We start from the raw sequence: 19,155 nt of genomic DNA, 5'->3' as shown, positions 1-19,155 counted from the left end.
ATACAAGTTCACATAGTCATAAAATCTTATTTTTATGATATTTTTGTATATGACATGTTTAATTTTAGTAATTTTATTGATATTTTGTGTATTTCATTAATGTGGAAAACATTTAAACTGACATATTTCTCAGCACAGTGCAGAGAGGATGTGATCTCTGCTAATAATAATCAATATAAGACTCCAAGAAGTCTCTTTCTTTTGTAAAATGTGAATTTCTGCAGCGCAAATGTATCTGTTTTGCGGTTAAACGCATATTGCAGCACCTTAGATCCAGATGGAGTGTGTTGTCCTCTGCAGCAGACATATAGGTGAGAAGTGGGCCAGCTCAGCGCCCCCACAGGTGCATTTTTTGCCGTGATCACGTGTGGACCCGCCCCGCCCCGCCGCCACCAATAAAGCGCAGCAAAAGTCACCGCTCCTCTTCCTCCGGCAGCGACGCAGGCAGCGGGACGTAAACCGAAACCTCCGAGAGCCCGAGTGTGCGCGAAGGCGGTTCGAGGCGGCGCACGAACATGATTAATTAGTAAAATAAAATAAATAAAGATAACGCTGTCGGTAACCGGACGCCGCAGCTGAACCGGACTCCCACAGAGGACGCAGGCGCATGTGGAGGTTGCTTTCGGAGCGAAGGCCAGGTGAGTGGATCCTCCTCTGCAGCCGACCACGCGTCTCAGCCTCTGTGTCGGTGCAGCTGTGCGTCAGCAATTCTCCGGTCTGAATCATGCAGCTGCTCATAAACGAGTCCGTGACAGACGAGCTCGTAAACTCTGCTCAGTTTGGCATCCATAATTTACGAGTCGCAGGCAGGCAGCGCTGTGGGAAGATCCGCAGGTTAGTGCGGAGCATCAGGAGGCTCCCGCGGGCTGCAAACGCGCCGTAGGAGATTCTCAATGTGACCGTTGTGGCCAACACCGGAGCTGCAGATCTGCTCAGAGGGACAGATTGGATCAGTTCTTTAAAGGGCCTGTGTGTGCAAAGTGCAAGCAGTGGCAGTGAGAGGTGATATCATGCTGCATTCACGGCTTATCATTGAGAACATGATAACATGGCCTCAGTTACGAATAGTTATTCTTGAAATTTAGACTGTGAGGTAATTTGGCCTGTAAAGCCTTTTAAAAAGAGTAAATAAAAGAACGCATCGGTGCCGGGTAGTTTTGCGATCATTTGCTGTAATTAAGAAATCCTCACGCCAACAGGAGCAGCAGGAGTTTCTCTAACAGATTGGTCACATCACTTTCTGATTTGGTGAATTAACGCCCCTGTGTCCGCCCCCCTCTCCACTCTCCCTCTCCGGTTTTAATAGGCTGCAGCTCCGTGCGCACTGGAAGCCCGGGATTCAATTGGTGGAACCAGGAGGGGAGCCCCGGCCTTCTTCCACTGCAGGAGGAGCAGAGTCGGAGGAAACCGAGGGAGAGAAGCCGCTAAGACAGCAGCAGCAGTCTGCGCAGTGTGGAGAGAGAACGGCCTCCAACGCTGCACGGCATGAGGGACTTCACCAAACTGCGCACTGACTCTGCAGGATGCGCCGCTGCAGCTGCGTAGTTTTCTGAAGACGAGACAAACGGGCACGAAGCGAGGCTCTGACAGCAGGAACTGGGGTTTGCTGACCACAGCTGCAACGTTTGGTTCCCCCCGCCGAGCGCTTATCGCCGCTGCCCTCCGGAGAGCCCCGCCGTGGCCTTGTAGCGGACATGGGAAATGTAAACAGTAGTCGGGCTGGATTTTAAACTACGCACACGTCCCACGTCCTCCTCCTCCCGCCTCCTCCTCCTTCTCCCGGGCCGTCCGAGATGGAGACGGAGAGGGTCGAGCCGGACCAGGAGGGAGAGGCAGAGCCGCCCATGCACAGCGTCCACGGAACCAACCGGATCAGACCGTCCTCGTACCGGGCCCTGCGCAGCGCCGTGTCCAGCCTGGCGCGCCTAGATGACTTCATCTGCGAGAAGATCGGCGCCGGGTTCTTCTCCGAGGTGTTCAAGGTGAGTTGATTCTGGTCTGACTCACTTCCTGATTGCATTAAAACCCTGCACAAGCTGATTATTATGACGAGCTTAAGTTGTAAAGCCCTCCAAGCCTCCGAGTTAAGTCTGAAAACTTTCCTCCTTTGATTATTTTAGATAAGTTTAACTTAACTTCTTGACCTCCTGTCAACTTGACTCAAATTGCACCTTCACTAGCTAGAGAAGTTGTATCTATGGCAACCAGTGCATCCCAAACAAAGCCCCAACATGCATGATGCTGACTAATTACAAGAGGAAGAAGATGATGCAGGTTTTTGTTTATCACAGGATGTCATCATGGTGGAAATTCACACCTCACTGTCCCATCTAATCAGCCTCTGCTGTCCACACGTGTTTGCAGTGACCCACATGTTGCGTAAAGTGTCCACAGAGTGTGTGTGTGTGTGTGTTTGGTGTGTAAGTGGATACAGCCAGGACAGGCAGATCATGCGCACATGGAGGTAACCCTACGCTCACCTCAGTGTTTGGACCAGCAGCCTTCATCCCTTTGTCACGCTGCTGTTCACCTGCATGGAGCCTAATTTCAGGGCATGCCTCATTAATGATGGCACTGCACGGCTCACTGTGCTGGGGCATCTCACACCTTCATAGAGAGGCGCTGGTCAAAGAGCACATTGGAGGCTGTTGAGAAGTTTTAAATGTTCATTTTAACCCTCCTGTTTTCCTCATTTATGGCACCAAAAAAATGCTGTGTCCTTGTCTGAAAAAAATTCAAAAATTCAGCAAAAAATCCCTAAAATTTCTGAAAATTTGCAAAACCTTCAGGAAGAAAACTTCAATAATTCCTTAAAAGGTTTACTTAAGAAAATCCCCCAAATTTGGCATGAAAATTCTTGTAAACATTTTCAAAGAATGAGTAAAAGTGTTCCAAAAAATCCTAAAAATATCTGAAGTGATTACAGATATATCAGTAAAACTTGTAATATTTTCTTTAAGAACATAAATTCACTGGATTTTGGTTGATTATTTTTTTTCCTTTGTGAATGTTAAGAAAATTTTTGAACATTTCTTTTTTTTTCTACCCAAAAAATGTTCAAAAATGTTGACACCAGAAAGTTCACTCTGAATATATATATATATATATATATATATATATATATATATATATATATATTTTTTTTTTTTTTTCCCCACACTTTAAAACTTTAAAACGGGTCAGTTTTGACCTGCAGGATGACATGAGGGTTAATGAGGGCAGGAGCTATTGAAATGACTTCAACTTTTAGGTCTTGCAGAGTTTACGATGCATTGATGTGCTTTATTCTGAGACTAGACTTTCTGTTTGCTATCACATCTGCCAAATAAAACACAGTCTTCTAATTTTCCAATGTAAACCAGCAAATCTTTTGGATTTTGCTTTAAAATGTGTTGATTGGGTGATTATGAAAGTAGTATTAGTTTTGTGGTGCTTGATAATAGTTGCAGCTCTGTCAGTGTCACAGTGGCATTTAGCAAAAAAATTAAACCGTCCTGCTTTTTAAAGAGGCTCCTTGTTGGAACAATGCATTTTATGTAGGAGGTTTTTCGAAAACTGGGACAAAATCTGAATTTTTTTCGTGAACGTTAAATATCAGGTCATGCATTGATTAACCGCCTTGTTGAAAGCTAGCTGATGGATGCAGCTCTTGTTGTCTAGTTTTTTCTTTCTGTTCCTTATATATACAGCGACGTAAACTTCTAGGAGTAATGCCTTCATTTCATATTGTTCCTGGACGGCTGACATTGTGGTCGTGTGCAGCCGCCTGTACAGATCTGGAGTCCTTGTTGCCCTTATTGCTATTATTGTGATCAATCACAATCAAGTTGTCACACAATTGTGTGATGAGACTTAGATAAGGCCTTAACTCTCTAAAGTCAACAATAATACCCATGAATTAAGCAGACCTTAGGGGTATAACCTCCTACAGTAATGCCCACTTCTTAATAACAGATTATGAGCTCCTACATGTTGACGCTGGAAGCGGTGTTCAAACCTACGGCACGAGAGATTACTTATTTTTGGTTTGTATTCCCCTCTTGCTTCCTCTTTTCATGTGTTTGTTTGATCTTTTTGGATATTTAGATGAATATGTCATCGCAATCCAGCTGCAAACTTAAATCTCCCCCCAGGAAAAAATCTCATCTGCCATGTTTTCAGTTTGATCAACAATCTTTTAAAATTTCTCGGTGAGATATTGAATGTTGCATTCATGCCAGAAAGTGTGGTGATGAAGAAAAAAAGATTATTTGGATAAATATGAGGCATTTTAGCTCAAGGTTTCTCTATTCTTTTTATGTGCCATTTATTAGAAATCCTGTATATGCAGTACTGTTCAAAAGTTTGGGGTCACTTAAAAATGTCCATGTTTTTGAAAGAAAAGCAGTTTTTGAAAGAAAAGCAATTTTTTTCAATGAAGATAACATTAAATGAATCAGAAATACAGTCTAGACCTAGTTAATGTGGTAAATAACTATTCTAGCTTTAAACAGCTGATTTTTAATGGAACATCTCCATAGAGGTACAGAGGAACATTTCCAGCAACCATCACTCCTGTGTTCTAATGCTACATTGTGATAGCTAATGGTGTTGAAAGGCTCATTGATGATTAGAAAACTCTTGTGCAGTTATGTTAGCACATGAAAAAAGGTGAGTTTTCTTGGAAAACATGACATTGCCTGGGTGACCCCAAACTTTTGAACGGTGGTGTAAATTAAATGCTGTGACTCCTAAAGCCTGCAGCCGTTCATTACTTTTATATTGATTAACCTTCTGAGTGCTCCTTTCTCTGAAGTATCAGAGCCAAATGTGAAACAATGAATGAGTAAAAACCACAAAAAAAATTATATTGCTTCCATACAAGACAGTGATAACCAGGACATTTTCACATTTAGCAGCTGAATATTTTGCTTGATATTTTGCTTAACAGCTGCCGATGGCTGAATGATGTCTCTGTATTTTAGCTGCCATGTGGCACAAACCAGATGTTTGGCAAATAAATAAAACTTCACTGTAACCTTTAGAGGTTAAACCATAGAAACTAGCAGATTTGTAGTCATAGTTCTCACAGACAACAGTGTTTCTTACTGTATTTCAAAGTATTCTGCATATCTTTGTAGTCATGTCGCATTTATAAATTCATGGCATAGTTGACCTTTGCCTCATTAAATAAGACTTTTTGTGTTGTGACTTCACTCTCAAGTCTTTTTGTTCTACCTCAGGAAAAAAAAAAACTCTTCAGGCCTCTCAGCCTCTTGACGCCACTCCCTCGGCTTTGCCCTTTGAATGGCCAATGAGCATGCAAATGTCACCATGTTTACTGCAGGCTTGTCAAGTTGGCACTTAGGTTTGAATCAGCTTGCCCTTCTGATAGCGCAATATAAATGCAAAATTGTTAGCATGGCTATCAGTCACATTTGAAACTTTGCTGACAAGGCTGACTGAACAATTGTTCCTGTATCCTGGCTTGGTTCAGAGGAAAAGGCCGGACTGTTCTGCAGGAAAGCCTCTTTCGGTTGTTTGGTTTATGAAATATGGCCATCGCTGAGAAATACACGGTGCACATGCTTACATTCAGGCTTTGAAATGGATGTTCTGCACTTGTTACAAAGGCTCTGGCCTCCTGCCGTTGGTGTGAGTGTGTGCGCTGTTGTTGAGCTTCAGTCCTGAGTGCAGATCAATGGAGGCTCGCGGCAGGCAGACAGGCAGCCATTCACCTCTCCAGTGTGCAATTGTGCAATCTTGAAAAAAAGTGAGGGAGCAAGACAAAAAAGAGGGGGAAAGGAAGGGTGCACATGTGTCAAGACAAATCCTTCAGGTGCCGTTTTTTATCTTCCTTTTCATATTCTTCAAAGGAAAGTTCCGTGTGTGTGTGTGTGTGTGTGTGTGTGTGAACTACCAGCTTTGGTCTTTTGTGTTTTTTCTTTGCTCGGCCTCAACCTGAAAACCCGAACGCTCTAAAGCAACAAAACCCCACAATCACTAATAAATTGCATCATCAGTCCAACGGTTCAGTTAACCGCAGGAAGCAAGTATTTATTGTGCCCGTTTCTCAGGCCTGCAGGCTTTTGAACAAACAAATTAGATCGGTTTCTAATTGGATTACTGCATTGCTGCGTCATTTTTCCAACTGTTTGTCCTGATAGTGGATGGTGTGTTTGCTAATGGAGATAGCACCTGCTGTTTAAGAAAAAGAAACGCAGAACTAAGGCTTCAATTCGGATTTGGTTCTCATTTGGCCTTTCTTTGTCATTTACATGAGACATGGAAATCTCTTGACACTGTTCTCAGAAGCTCACAGAACACCCAGAGCAACGCGAGTGTTTGATTAGTGGGAATCATGTCTGTAAGGATCACAGTGATTTATTTATTTTTTAAAAATCGGATCAGTGTTGGCCTCTCAGCTAATTGCTGCAACTTTTACTGCGCCAATAAACTCTTGTTGTTACAGGTTGGAGAGGGCGCTGATAGCACACGTGTTCACCGTGCTGCTGAGAGTTGGATCATAACAATTGATCCTAAGCTTTAATGTTGGATGTGAAGGTGTTGTCAGCAGCAGCTGGATGCCCAAACCAACAAAATCCACAAAGAAACACATCTAAGGCTTTCTAATTCAGATGTTGTCATTGGTTTTACCATCTGAACCCTTAAACCCGCAGGCAGGTTTGAAAGGCATGCTCTCTGGGGGGAAAAAATATTAATAATCACTGAAATTACACCATTTATCCGAGCCTGTAAAAACAGAATCATCAGACTTTTGAGCTTCTAGTGGTCCTTGAACTCATCATGTCATTTCGTTGGTAGCTTTGACCAAATCAAGCTAAAAATCATGATGTGTCATCAAACCATTTTATTCTAGGTCTCATTTAACTGTTGCCAAAAAAGTTACTTAAAATAAGCAGATTTTTTTGAGGAAAACTTAAAATTTTGTGTTTCTGAGCGCAACCGTGAAGCCATTAATGACTCAGCTGTGACCAACGATCTTGTGATTAAAAATTCTGGGACATTTCAGATGCGTTTTAATGAGTCACATTGGGAACGTTTTTTTATTTCTTCAGGCCTCGTCATCATCGTCCTCGCAGCCGTGATTAGCCTGATTAGAGTGTGTGTGGTCGGTTTCTGCTGTACCGTTTAAAACTTGAGATATGATAATAAGCTGAAGAAGGGGTGACTGGATAAAGAGGGGATTTAAAACGGACTGTCACGATGATTGAAGGGCGAATGTGTGCAGACGTGTGTGTTTGTGCCAGCTGCTTGTGACAGAGCGCTAATGTGAAGGAAATGGGTTGCCAAATGCTGCTGTGGTGTGTATCCAGTTTGTATCTGATGACAAGATCTGTAGCTGGGCAAAAATAAGTGTTTTCATCCTTTTAGCTTGTAGTGATGAGACAGTGGGTATGAAAGGTTTCTGTGCTCCTTGGAAGTTTTCCACGTTTACTGCTTTTAAACATTGAATCAGTCAATTTAATTGGCTTTCAAAATATAAGATGTCTTTACCCCCTGTAAGTCATTTAGTAGATGCACTTTGGGCAGCTAGTACAGCATTAGATAGGTCTCAGTCAGCTGTGCACATCTCGACACTGCAGTTTTATCCCATTTTTCTTTCCGAAGCTGCTCAAGCTCTGTCAGGTTGCACTGGGAAAAGAGTAAACCGCCCTTTTCAAGTCCAGCCACAAGTTCTCATTTGAGGTCCGTGCCCTGCGTGCTTCCAAGTCAGTTTTCTTGCAGACTGCAGCAGGTTGTCCTCGAGGATTTCCCTCTACTTTGCTGTATTTATCTTGCTTTCTATCTTTACAAGCCTTCCAAGGCTTTCTGCTGAGAAACATCCCAACATGATGATGCTGCCACCTCTGTGCTTTATGGCGGGGATGGTTTGTGATGATGTGCAGCGTTTGGCGTCTCCCAAATATTGCATGGTGGCCAAAAAGTTACATTTTAGCCTCAACAGATGAAGGAACCTTTAGAAGACTTTATAATTTCCTACATGGTTTCTGGTGACCTCAAGTTGATACAAGATCTAATCAGATTTGGATTTTTGGACAAGAATTTACAAAAAAAACAAAACTCTTGTGTCAAAGTGAAATCTACCCTCTTCAAGTCAGTGTTTCAGGGCCATAAATTTAGTTTAATTTGAGCTTTTTATGCCCTTATTTGATGTGTCTAAACAGCTAGGACACACAGAAGCAGTTTGAAGGTTACACTTCAGGAAATGGTTTTCTTCATTTTCGCTATTTTCTAACATTTTATACAGCTAATTCTTAAAATAACATCCTTTTTGTCTATGTTCAGTTTATATTAGTGGTGATTCTGAATCCCCCCCCCCCCCCCCCCCCTCTTGTTAGTTTGACTTTAGCCTTGACATTCCATCAAAATGCTTGAGAGAATGCAAAACCGATTGTTTCAGCAGTGTTCCTGGGAATCTCCCAGCAGGACGTGTTGAGATGTGACCAGCTCTTAGTAAATCCTGGCTGTTGGAACAATTTCAGGTCAGGAAAGATAAAACGACAACAAAGCGGGAGAGGGGGGGGGGGAAAATCCTCAGGAGTTGAATACTCGCACAAACCACGATCCATCATCAGCTGTCTCCTGTGTGCTTGTGATCAGTTTCAGCGTTCAGAATTAGGAGGCGGTGTGGGCGAGTCTTCGTGTTACTTTTGGATGGCGTCGTTGGTATGGGAGAGCCAGTGCAGACTTGAACATCAGGGCCTTCGTGTAGCGCTTTTCCCTCATTATTCCCTTTCTCCATCGTTTCAGTCGGGGCGTGCTCTGCTGTCACTCGCTGCACAAGTATTTAGTTTTGTTTATGTTCTGCACAGCCGCACACACACCAAAGTGCTGAGCCTGTCTTCACTTGAACCACCGTGTTTTTCCTTTTAGATATTTCCACTGGACCCGAGATTAAAATAGATAATTGTGCAACTCTTGCCCAACACTTCTGTTTTCAGATCCCACCTCTTTTCTTTCGTGGTTAGCAGTGTTTTTGTAGATTTATCTCTAGAGACAGTGTATGTGTGTTTACATCGGCGCACAATGAGGTGTTTCCTCCCGTCCACATGCTGGCAGTGCTGGAGCCTTTAGCTAAACCTCGAGGAAGGCCGCTCCCCTGTCAGAAGGTAAACAAATGGCCCAGTTTGCATGGGAGTCTGGACGATATCTCAGACATGACGAAATGTTTGTGGTGGAGCGTTTTTAATGTGCCTTCATACCTTAAGGAGTCGGGTGTGTGAAACATTGTACACTCACTTATCTCTAGTGGTGTCACACAGTGCATTTGTTTTGACCTGGTTTTTATAAATCTTTCTCTGAAATCTCTGCCTCCTCTGAAATTCAGGGGAATTTAATTTGTTTTGCTTACATTAGTCAGAGGTGGCTTTCAAGAGATGGACGAGCTCATTTCAGAAAACACGTCTTAACTTCACTAAACTCTCTAAAACTTGCGCAAATTAAAGAAGTAGTCTAGAATTTTAATTTTACTGTACAAAAGCAAAACAGTGGAAGTCAAGATGGTCTGACAAGTAGTCAAGTGGTTTTCGAGAACTGGGTCCAAAAGTTTGCATAATGCACCTCCTTACCTTAGAATAAAGCCCGTAGATCCTCTCTGGTTGAGTGCACAGATCTTCCAACTTCCAGCCTGACTTGGCATCTTTCATACTTGTTTATTGGAAAATGGGTAATAAATTTGTAGCCTGCAGCAAAGATCACTCTGACCACCACTAGGTATGTTTCCTGAGATTTATCAAAGCTCCTCCAGAGCCTCAGACATTATGAATGCACACATCCAGGTTTTCTTTCTCTCTCAATGCAGAGTCCAACATCTCAGCAGGATCATCTGTCAACAAGAGTCCTGATCCAATATCAGTGCTCTGTTTTTCTCTCTTCTCATTCTTCCTTTATTACATTAGAGCCCATTTTGAATCCAGTCTGACTCATCAGGTACAGACAGATCAATAATTTAACTCTGTCAACTCCAAAGCCAGCCAGCCTGCAGGTTCAAAAAACTGTCATAGTTGCATCATTTATCAGAGGCAGAAGCCATGAAAACAGAAAATAACAACTTTCATTGAGCTAGTAATGTGTGGTGTGCACTTCCATCAGGGATAATGACCAAATCTAGTTTAAAGCTGTAATATTTAATCAAAATCACTTTATTGTACATGTTTTATTTTTTTTTAAAATGCCAAAAATAAATAGTTTGTCTTAAGCAGAATCTGTTAAAAACAGAAAATTCAGTGCAACCAAGAAACCATGAGTAAGTCAACACTGACAAACAGTCACATGACAGAAATTGAGAGAATTTTGTTTGATGAATGGGGTTGAACTACAGGCTGTGCTCACAAAGCAGATGGATGACTATTTCTGGCATTATAATGGTGTCCTATGGCAGAGAAAACATTTAGAATTCTTCCTCCTTCTAGCCATGGTTTTGCTGTAGAGGTGCAGGTGTTTATATTGTTGTGAAAAATGAACCCACAGTGAGTAAAAATGACGGTAGCAAAAAACACCTAGGAAGTGTAAGAGTTGCAGTGAGAACCTATATTTACTTTTACAGCTTCTGTTTTGAATCAACCAATTAATATTTTTACTGCATTTCTCCTTTAAACTAAAACTATGCATGAATAGATTTCACTGGAGGAGCCTGAAGAAATGTTTTATTGTGAATTATCCTGGTTCTTCAAAGCCTCCAGTCACATTCTTGTAAACTTTAATTTCATTATTATTATTATTATTATTATTATTATTAGTGGGCCTGAGGTCAGTGGTGGTAAACATGCATGAACTTGGGTGACCCCTCGTGTTTTGGCCTGTGTGTGAGGAGGAGGTGTGGTGAGCTTAGCGGGGCTGTTGTGCAACAGACAGTTAGCTTGTTGGTTACCTGGACTGTGCACCTCCTGGATCAGGTTGTGTTTCTGAACCTGACTCGACCGCACAGAGCGGGACCTCCCTGCTCGCTCACCGATGGACCCCACTTGGCTGGATGCCTTGTCTCGGTCGCTTGCACACATGCGTACTCACCGAGGCTCTCGTGCTTTTCTTCCTCCTTCACGCTATAACTGAGAGCAGAGCCTCGGACGACGGCTTAATCCTTGAGTTGTTTTGTAGAAGTAATTTTCTCCAACACACCGAGGGAGTGCATTCACGGACTTCACTCACAGTCCCTTCACACTTCTGTGTAAAGCGCACATGTCAGATTGGTTGAAGCATTCCTGTCCTGGTTTCAAAGCTTGAAATGCTGATTGTAAATAGAACTATGCTTTCATGTGTTTAAAATGCTGCAAAAGACCAACAATAACGGCTGTTAGGTGCTTTATCGCTTAAATACAGCAGTTGTTTTGCTTTGCAGAGTAGTATAGCTACAAGAAAACTGATTCTAAAGCCGTTTTTATTTATTTCTATTGATACATAGTGTACTGTTTATTTCTATATCTTATGAGGTATCTTTAAGAGCTGATCTAGATTTATGAAGCATACTTTCAGCTGGTGAAATGATGTCTGCTGCTGACGGGAAGCTGCAACATAACCATGACATCTATGAGGCCTTTGGAGTTGACCCAGTGTCCAGAGGCAAAGTCACTCAGCTGTGTTTGTAGCCGTTTGTGTGGTCACAGTCAGACACTTTCCACCTCTGCAGCACTGCAGCAGCAGCATTAGTTCTGCAGAGAGGCTTGGTAGCATTCCTGACTGTAAGCAGAAAAAGAAAACTCAAAGATGAATGTAAGCGGGCAGCTAAAAAGTCTTCCTACGTGTACTTGTGTAGTGTAGACACAAAACCAACTGTTTACATTCACTGAATATGTAACAGTAGTGTAGCTACTTTGATATCGTTTTAGTTTTTAGCATCAAGGAAAGGAGTCTGAATTTTTGCAATTTCACCTTTTTGGCATTTTTGGAGACAAAATCCTTTACAATTCACTTTTTAAAAGGCATTAGCGTCCATATAAATAATGGGTTTGTGCTTTTCCACCAGCATTGTTTGCTTAGTGTTGCTGGAAAGGCTTTAAAAGAGCATCTGAGTGAATATGCAGAGAGAAAATACATTTCAATTGTTAAAAATGTGGGGAGCCACCATCATTTTCTGATCAAAATGCGGTAAAATATTAAAACATTCCACAACCAAAAATTTCAGAGTCTTGTACACCATCTAACATATAGAATACATTTTGCCAAACCTTTCAGTTAAATGGAAGACGTGAATCAACATGAACATTTTACTGAAGGACGATATACAGTAACCTAAAGAGAGTTAGGGAAAAAACATGTTCATTGCTAAAGTCTTGCAGTTTCCATATGTAAATTAATCATTGAATTTACCCTGCCAGGACTGTACACATACTGAATAACTAGAGGACTCCAGAGGTAGCTGCGATGAAGTGAACGCATTAAGTAGATATTTAACACAGAATATAGGGAAGGTTGAGCTCAATAATGAATTCCTTTGGCAGTAAATTATCTCTAGACCTCCTCAGTTCAGTACATAAATACAGTCTGCATCTAAGCCTCTAGAAATCCATGCAGCTTTAATTTATATACACAGAAATGGACACAGTTGACAGGGGTGGTTTCTGTAGGTTACAGAAAAATATCATTTAGTATGATTATTTTGAGGACAGATGCATTTTATAATTTTGCGATTGGGTTTGGAATCAGAGCCACTCCTTGTTTAAGATAATTTCTCTTTGTATCAAACTGTTTGTCTGAAGGTGTGGCATCAGAAGTTGGCAAATGAATCTATTTTTGCAGGTTACAGTATGCAGGAGTAATTTTGCTCATTATACTGCCAGTGGGAATCGGTTTGAGTGGAGAGACGGGCAGGAAACGTGGGGGAAAGACATGCAGTAAATGACCATGAGTCTGTAGCCGCTGTTTATGGGTGATGTGCTTGTACTTTTGTTATGCAGCTATGATATTAAATAGATGTGCAAAGTGCTCATATGTATTAAAGCATTGCACAAACCTTGTATATGTGCTGCTGACATTTGATCTGTTTCATCTTTTAACCACTGGTCTGATCTTTTGAGACGAATACAAGAGTCTGCATTTTCTAGTACACTCTTCATATACTCTGCCTTACAAAAAACGCCTCAAGTGCCTAAAATCAGATTCTTCAAAGGTCTGAAACATCCATCTTTCCCTCATGTGCATCGCCTCCATCTGCAGTCTGACACACCCTCCTCTCTGTCTCGCTGTGCATCAGTTCGCCTCATCGGGCCGCCGGCTGATGACAGACATCGCTGCACATGTTGACTGTGCAGAGCAATGGATGCCCGTGACCTTTATTCCGCTGACAGCAGCACTTTACAAGCCCGAGTGTGTTCGAAGGAGAGCTTTGGGGTGTGTCTGAGCGCATGCATATGAGCAGGAGTCCGTTGTTGGAGCGTATGTATTGCTGTGCATGGCTGTTCCGTATCGTGGGATAATCTTTATCTCTGCATTCCAGTGATAAGTCCAAGGAGATGACCAGTAAACTGCTCGTAATGAAGCACTCATTAGGAGGTAAAGAAAACACACACAATTGACTGCGACTGTGCAGATTTAAGCCTCTTGGATGGCAAAAAAAACACACCCACCTGAGAAAACGTTGCCCAAGTTGTTGAGTCAGACAGACTCCATAATGATGATGAGTGAGATGTGGTTTGTTTGGAAGCTTAAAAACTAACGGGACAAAACAGTCGGGTCAAACAGGGTTGCAATTCCAACCGCTGCTGCATCAGCAGTTGGCGCGTGTTTGCACTGTAGCCTCCCCATGTGAGTTAGTGTGTGTGTGTCTACAGCCGGTTGTTAATCACAGCGTTACAGACGAGCATGTAAGAATTTCTGCAAGTAGGTGTGAAGGCAGATGTGTGCAGGGAGAGAGTGGACAAGTGTGATTTAAATCCAGAAGCCCCTCAGTCCTCTTTGCTGCAGGAATCTGTGCTAATAAGTGCAGGAGGAGGAGGCTTTTGGCGAATAAAGAAACCTGTAATCGGCTCCAGAGCTCTCCCTCACAGCCTACATGCATCGTCCTAAATATATAAAGAGAAAAAAAGATCAGTCCTGCATGCTCTCTTCACGCCGCTGCTGCGTGTTTAAATTTCTCCCCGGACTTCCTTTTTCTGCAAGAGGAAGCAGCTACTGTACACAAGTGCAAGTGAGTCTGTGTGTGATTTACATGAGTGCGTTCATCCATGTGTGGCAGCAATTTGCCACAGGCTGGAGTCCTCAAGTGGCTCTGCTGAGTAAAGATTTAGTGCAGCAGAGACTCTCATTGACTGGCTGTTAAGGAAGAGTGGGCAGCCCTCGCTCTCTCTGTGTTAATAGCATTACTCGCTGCACTCTAGTCTGCTCTCTAATAGGCTTTGGATCAGAGCGGCGATGGAAAAACCACAGAGCCCAGCTGAGATCAGGCCGGTGTCACACTGACTGCAGCTCCAAACTCACAACAGTTGTCATCCCTGTTCTTCATTACACTCATGTCACTAATGAAGATGCAACCTGAAACCCTCCTGCGCCTGTTTAACTTTATTATTAGCTCAAAGGAAATCTGGTTTATGGCCAAGTATTCGGGTCACAACTCTTAATCCCAAATGCAAATAAAGGTCCAGGGTCTGTTTAACACTAGAATGCAACCTGATGTTAGTAAAAAAAAACTGTCAGGCTTTTAAATATGGATGCACAAATTATGCTGTCCTCAGTGTCTTTTAATGGGATCAGTTTAAACATGTTTGTACAAAAAGAGAAAAACTCACAGCATTGCTTATATAAAATGAAACCTAAATGTACAAATTTATATTTGATTATTTTCTTACCAAACTTGTTAAACAACAATCAACTCATTTGGTTTTTCATGTTGCAACATCGTGAGGTTAACATTTGTGGCTTTGAGTAAATTATCTTGTCAACTATCTCAGCCTCAGAAAGAACCGTAAGAACTTCTGCCTGTGAAACCTCTGGCTTTTTCATCTTGCAACACACTCAAAACAAGCTGTCGGCCAATATGTTTTTTTTTCTGGGCGACTAACAATAACTAGAAGCCAGTAATGAATGAATAATATAGAAAAATTCAACACAAATCTTCACTGACTTCTGTTTATGCTTCACGTGTTTCATTAAAGACAACTTTTGAACATTTATCCTGGAGAGAGGCAGCTACATCAGAGCCAAAGCACCACATATTTACCAAATTTATTTAATTGGAAATCCTGAATATCAAATCCGATAATCAGCAATAGTTATTTTGTGATCAAATCTCTTGCAAAACTCATGACATTGAGGCTCAGCTATGCTTTGTAATTAGTGAATGTCCTCAATAATGGAGTAAACAAGGCAGTTTAATGAGAAAATGTCTCATTTCCCAAAGCATTCTAACATTTGGGGTTTAGTCTGATTTGTTTTTAAGCTCCGACATGCCAAAGTTCAGCCTCAGAGCTGCTGCAGTCACCGTAGAGTCTTAATCTTGACTCATTTTGGGCATTAGGACACGACAAAGTACTGAGCTTCCTCGTCTACTACCTCGTCAGACTTGCAAATAAACTCAAGTTAAAGATGTTTGTGATGCTGTTCCAGGTTAGTCTTAAGCATAGAGTGCTGAAAAATAGGCCTCAATTTAATTTAGGACCAAGTAGGCCTTGTTTTCATCATCTTAATCTTAATTTATATGCAAATATGTTTATCTTACAGGTCAGATACACTTCAAGTCAAAAGACGAGCATAAAAGCACACAGAATGTGTAACAACCTATAAAACAAAAATAGAACATTAAACAGGAGTCCTTGGTAATTGTTTCTTGATGCCAGCACGTTTGCCTTCACACTCCTTTTTCCTGTATCTAACACTGGTAATTACACTCACACAGTCTTTGGGTTTTCTCACCAACACGCTCAGCAACACCTCTGACTTCTCCTCTCTGTAAACACTGCCAGAGTATTTAGTCCTCGCCTGCTGCTCGTACGAGTTTCTTGGGAAGTCGAACCTCTTGCCAAGCAAATATGCACGAACACGTAGCCTGTGGGGAAGCATGTCGCGTCGCCATGGCTACCATACCAGACAGTCATCACCATGGCAGCAGGTTTGGGCAGAGACAGGCAGTCGAGACGTGAAGAAACACGACTGACCTGTTGATGGCCGCTTTCCAAATATTACTCAGCACCGAGTCGTACTTTGACTTTATTACTTCAGTGTTACGATATGAAATGAATTGATCATCATAAATACCTTGCTGCAGGCCTGTTCTGTCAGACTTTTAAACTATAAGCTGATTTAAATAAACTTTCAGCTGGAACAAAGTCTTCAAAGTCAGATTTCGTCTTTTGTATCATTTTCTTGGCTTCCATTAGTTTCTGTACCAACACTGTTGAAGGTGTATTTTGAACCCTATAAGTAGAAAACTCCTTTTGTTGAAATTGATGTTTTTGAAGGAGGTATTCCTGAATTTGCATCATATTTTGTCCTTCAGCTTGAAGAAGTGAATGACTTTAGGTGGCTGAATTCGTTGGGCGTCTCGTTTTATGTCTCACAAAAAATGTGTTGATTGGATGTTTTCAAGTTCAAAAGTACGTTATGCACTTTGTAGTAACCACACAAGTCAGGGGGAAATGCCAGTTTGTCACGTGTGGTTTTCTTGCTCACTTTGTCTTCCAGGTGCAGCATCGTGTGTCAGGCCAGGTGATGGCTCTGAAGATGAACATCTTGGCCAGTAACAGAGCCAACATGCTCAGGGAGGTCCAGCTCATGAACCGACTATCACACCCGAATATACTCAGGTGAATGAAATGCTTTGTTACGTTTTGTTTTTTCTCTCTGGTTTTGATTCACTTTTAACATAATCATCTTACGGTTTTTTTTCTTAAAACAAAGGGAAATTGAATGACTTGCTTTCATGTACCTGTGTCCACATAATTGTCCTCCTCATTAAATGTGTTTGTGCGTCTCCAAACTTTTGTTTTCTAATTGTTTGAATGTTGTTTGTCCCTCCAGGTTTATAGGAGTGTGTGTCCATGAGGGGCAGCTCCACGCTCTCACAGAGGTAAGACGTTAATTAACTGACTGCTGAGTGGATGAGAGTAATAATGTGTTTAATTACCAGTATTCCCTGTTAGCAGTGTGATTGCAGTTGTGGCAAATCCTAATTTTCTATTTGCAGCTTAGATTGTGCTAACCTTTAGCTCTGCAGCTGTATGAAGCAACGCCTCAAACTCTTCTTGTTTCTACATGAACAAAAATTCAGATGTTCGCTTCTCTTTTGAAATCAGTTTCGAGTTACAAAGCCAACTTCTGTATACCCTTTATTATTCATATCTGTTCATTTTTAGCTAAATTTACAAATTAGTTCAGAATTACGTTAGATGAGACATACTTAATTGTTGATGGCTTAATTCATGTGTAGACATTTATGAAATCTGTGAAAAGAATCATAAGATTTTCAGCTGCCGTTAGCATGCATGTCTGTGGTGTGCCGTCCCTGTGTGAAAACGATCCATAGCTATGCTTAAAACTGTGCTGTCTCATCCAAATACTTTTATGCTACATGGTTTAGTTAAAAGAAAATCTAAAAATAAACACCTCGCTCTATCAAATCCTTTAAAAAGAAATAAAATGAAACATCTGTACTTATTGGTGCAACCGTGAAGTCATTTGTGACTCTGTTATCATCCAAGGTCGCATTAGAAAAATTCAGAGACTTTTTGGCTGAATTAGGCTGAACTGCAGGCTGTGATGGGAAACAAATTAAAACTGTAAGCAGTAAAATATTTGTTGTATGTACAGTCACTTTGTTTTCTAGCTCTGGTAACCCCAATGGGCTCCGACTATTTCAAGAAATTCAACTTTGATCTTTATTTATTATGCATCATTCTATCACAGGCTAACTTCAGCCAAGTCCTACATTTCTATGAAACAGCACAAGGATAGACGGATGGTTTATCACCTACCAAGTATTTTTTAAAAGTGATGCCCTTTTTAAAGTTTCCAAGGTCGACTTCTCAGATGGTTCTGTGTAACGACCCATCTGCTGCGCCAGTTTGGCCCTCATAATTCATTCAAACCACGATTATTTGAGTGAACGTACCGAGAGCCTGAGTTTAAAAATTCAAATCATTCTCTGCGTTTCCAGCAGTTGGTTTCATTTATTTCTTAATTTGATTTCATTCCTCAACAACTTAGCCGTCAAATGCTTTTTAAAAGGAGCAAACTAGTTGGTAAATATCATCTGAAAGGTTTAGAGTTGAGCTGAAATCCCTAACAATATGCTTCAAAATGGAAATCTCTGACCCTTCTGTTTGTAACTTGTTCTCTATTTTTGGGGCTTCATTATAAAAGCAGCAGCTCTTGAGAGTTTTCCATTACAAACATTTCTCCCCACTTAAAGTTGAATAAACAGTGCGATTGTCTGTTACTGTCCGACCAGAGAGGCTGGAATCGACCGTAGCACCCAGATGGAGGTCAGGCAGTTCCTGACATGTCACCTGTTTCTTTTATGTAAAGGGTTGACCTGGAGTTGCCATGGTAACCGAACTGCTCAATGGTGAAAAGAGATCAGGAGATAGGAGGATAGGAGGGGGTTTTAGTGCTCTGACAGCTGGTGGTATCTGTGTACACTTCATCAGGGTGGTCAGCAGGTTTTAGAGACACAGAGGAGAAAATGTTCTTTAAAGGAATGAGTTGGTCAGTAAATGAGCCTACGCTTTTAGTTTTAAAATGTTGGAAAAAGGCAAATTCTTGTTGCAAATCATATAACCTCTGTGTTCCCGGTTCTCATCCAGACAGGGGCTTTTATTTCTTGTCACATGTCTCTTTCCAATGTTTCTTGTTTCCATCTAAACTGATCATCTCTTTCCCATAACTCAAGGCGACAGCCTCGTCTTTTTGCTGATTTTATCCTAACAGCAGTTAGACTAAAACATTTTAAATTTACAGTGGTTTTACTTGATAGATGTCCCAAATGAAAATGAAATGAAAAACTGTTGGCATAATTGACTAGTTTAATCTGCAGTGAGGTTTTGTCACATTTCAAATAGACGGACTTTAAAACAGGATAAATGGCGAAGAAATCCCACAAATGTGTTTTTCTGACTGCATACATCAACATTCAGATGGACATCAGAAAGATATTTAGTTCCCAAACAGGCCTGAAGAATATTGAGTAGATGTTGGTCATAAAAATCACTGAGTCCCGCTTTCCCC

At 41.5% G+C, this 19,155-nt stretch overlaps 1 protein-coding gene across 1 annotated transcript in view; it reads left to right on the top strand.

Moving 5' to 3' along the window:
• The first annotated feature begins 384 nt into the window (after nt 1-384).
• The window catches only part of tesk1b (testis associated actin remodelling kinase 1b), a 31,195-nt gene continuing 12,424 nt past the window's right edge, over nt 385-19,155 (top strand). Inside the window, exons 1-4 of the mRNA XM_022200753.2 lie at nt 385-638; nt 1,307-1,982; nt 16,615-16,736; nt 16,951-16,999. Coding sequence (XP_022056445.2) covers nt 1,794-1,982; nt 16,615-16,736; nt 16,951-16,999 — 360 coding nt within the window. The 5' untranslated portion in view covers nt 385-638; nt 1,307-1,793. The remainder of the gene's footprint in view (nt 639-1,306; nt 1,983-16,614; nt 16,737-16,950; nt 17,000-19,155) is intronic.

The sequence above is a fragment of the Acanthochromis polyacanthus genome, chromosome 23, assembly GCF_021347895.1.
Source record: "Acanthochromis polyacanthus isolate Apoly-LR-REF ecotype Palm Island chromosome 23, KAUST_Apoly_ChrSc, whole genome shotgun sequence".
In the NCBI taxonomy this organism is placed as follows: Eukaryota; Metazoa; Chordata; class Actinopteri; family Pomacentridae; genus Acanthochromis; species Acanthochromis polyacanthus.
Note: the sequence above shows the minus strand (reverse complement) of the source record. Positions and strands in the feature narration are given on the sequence as shown.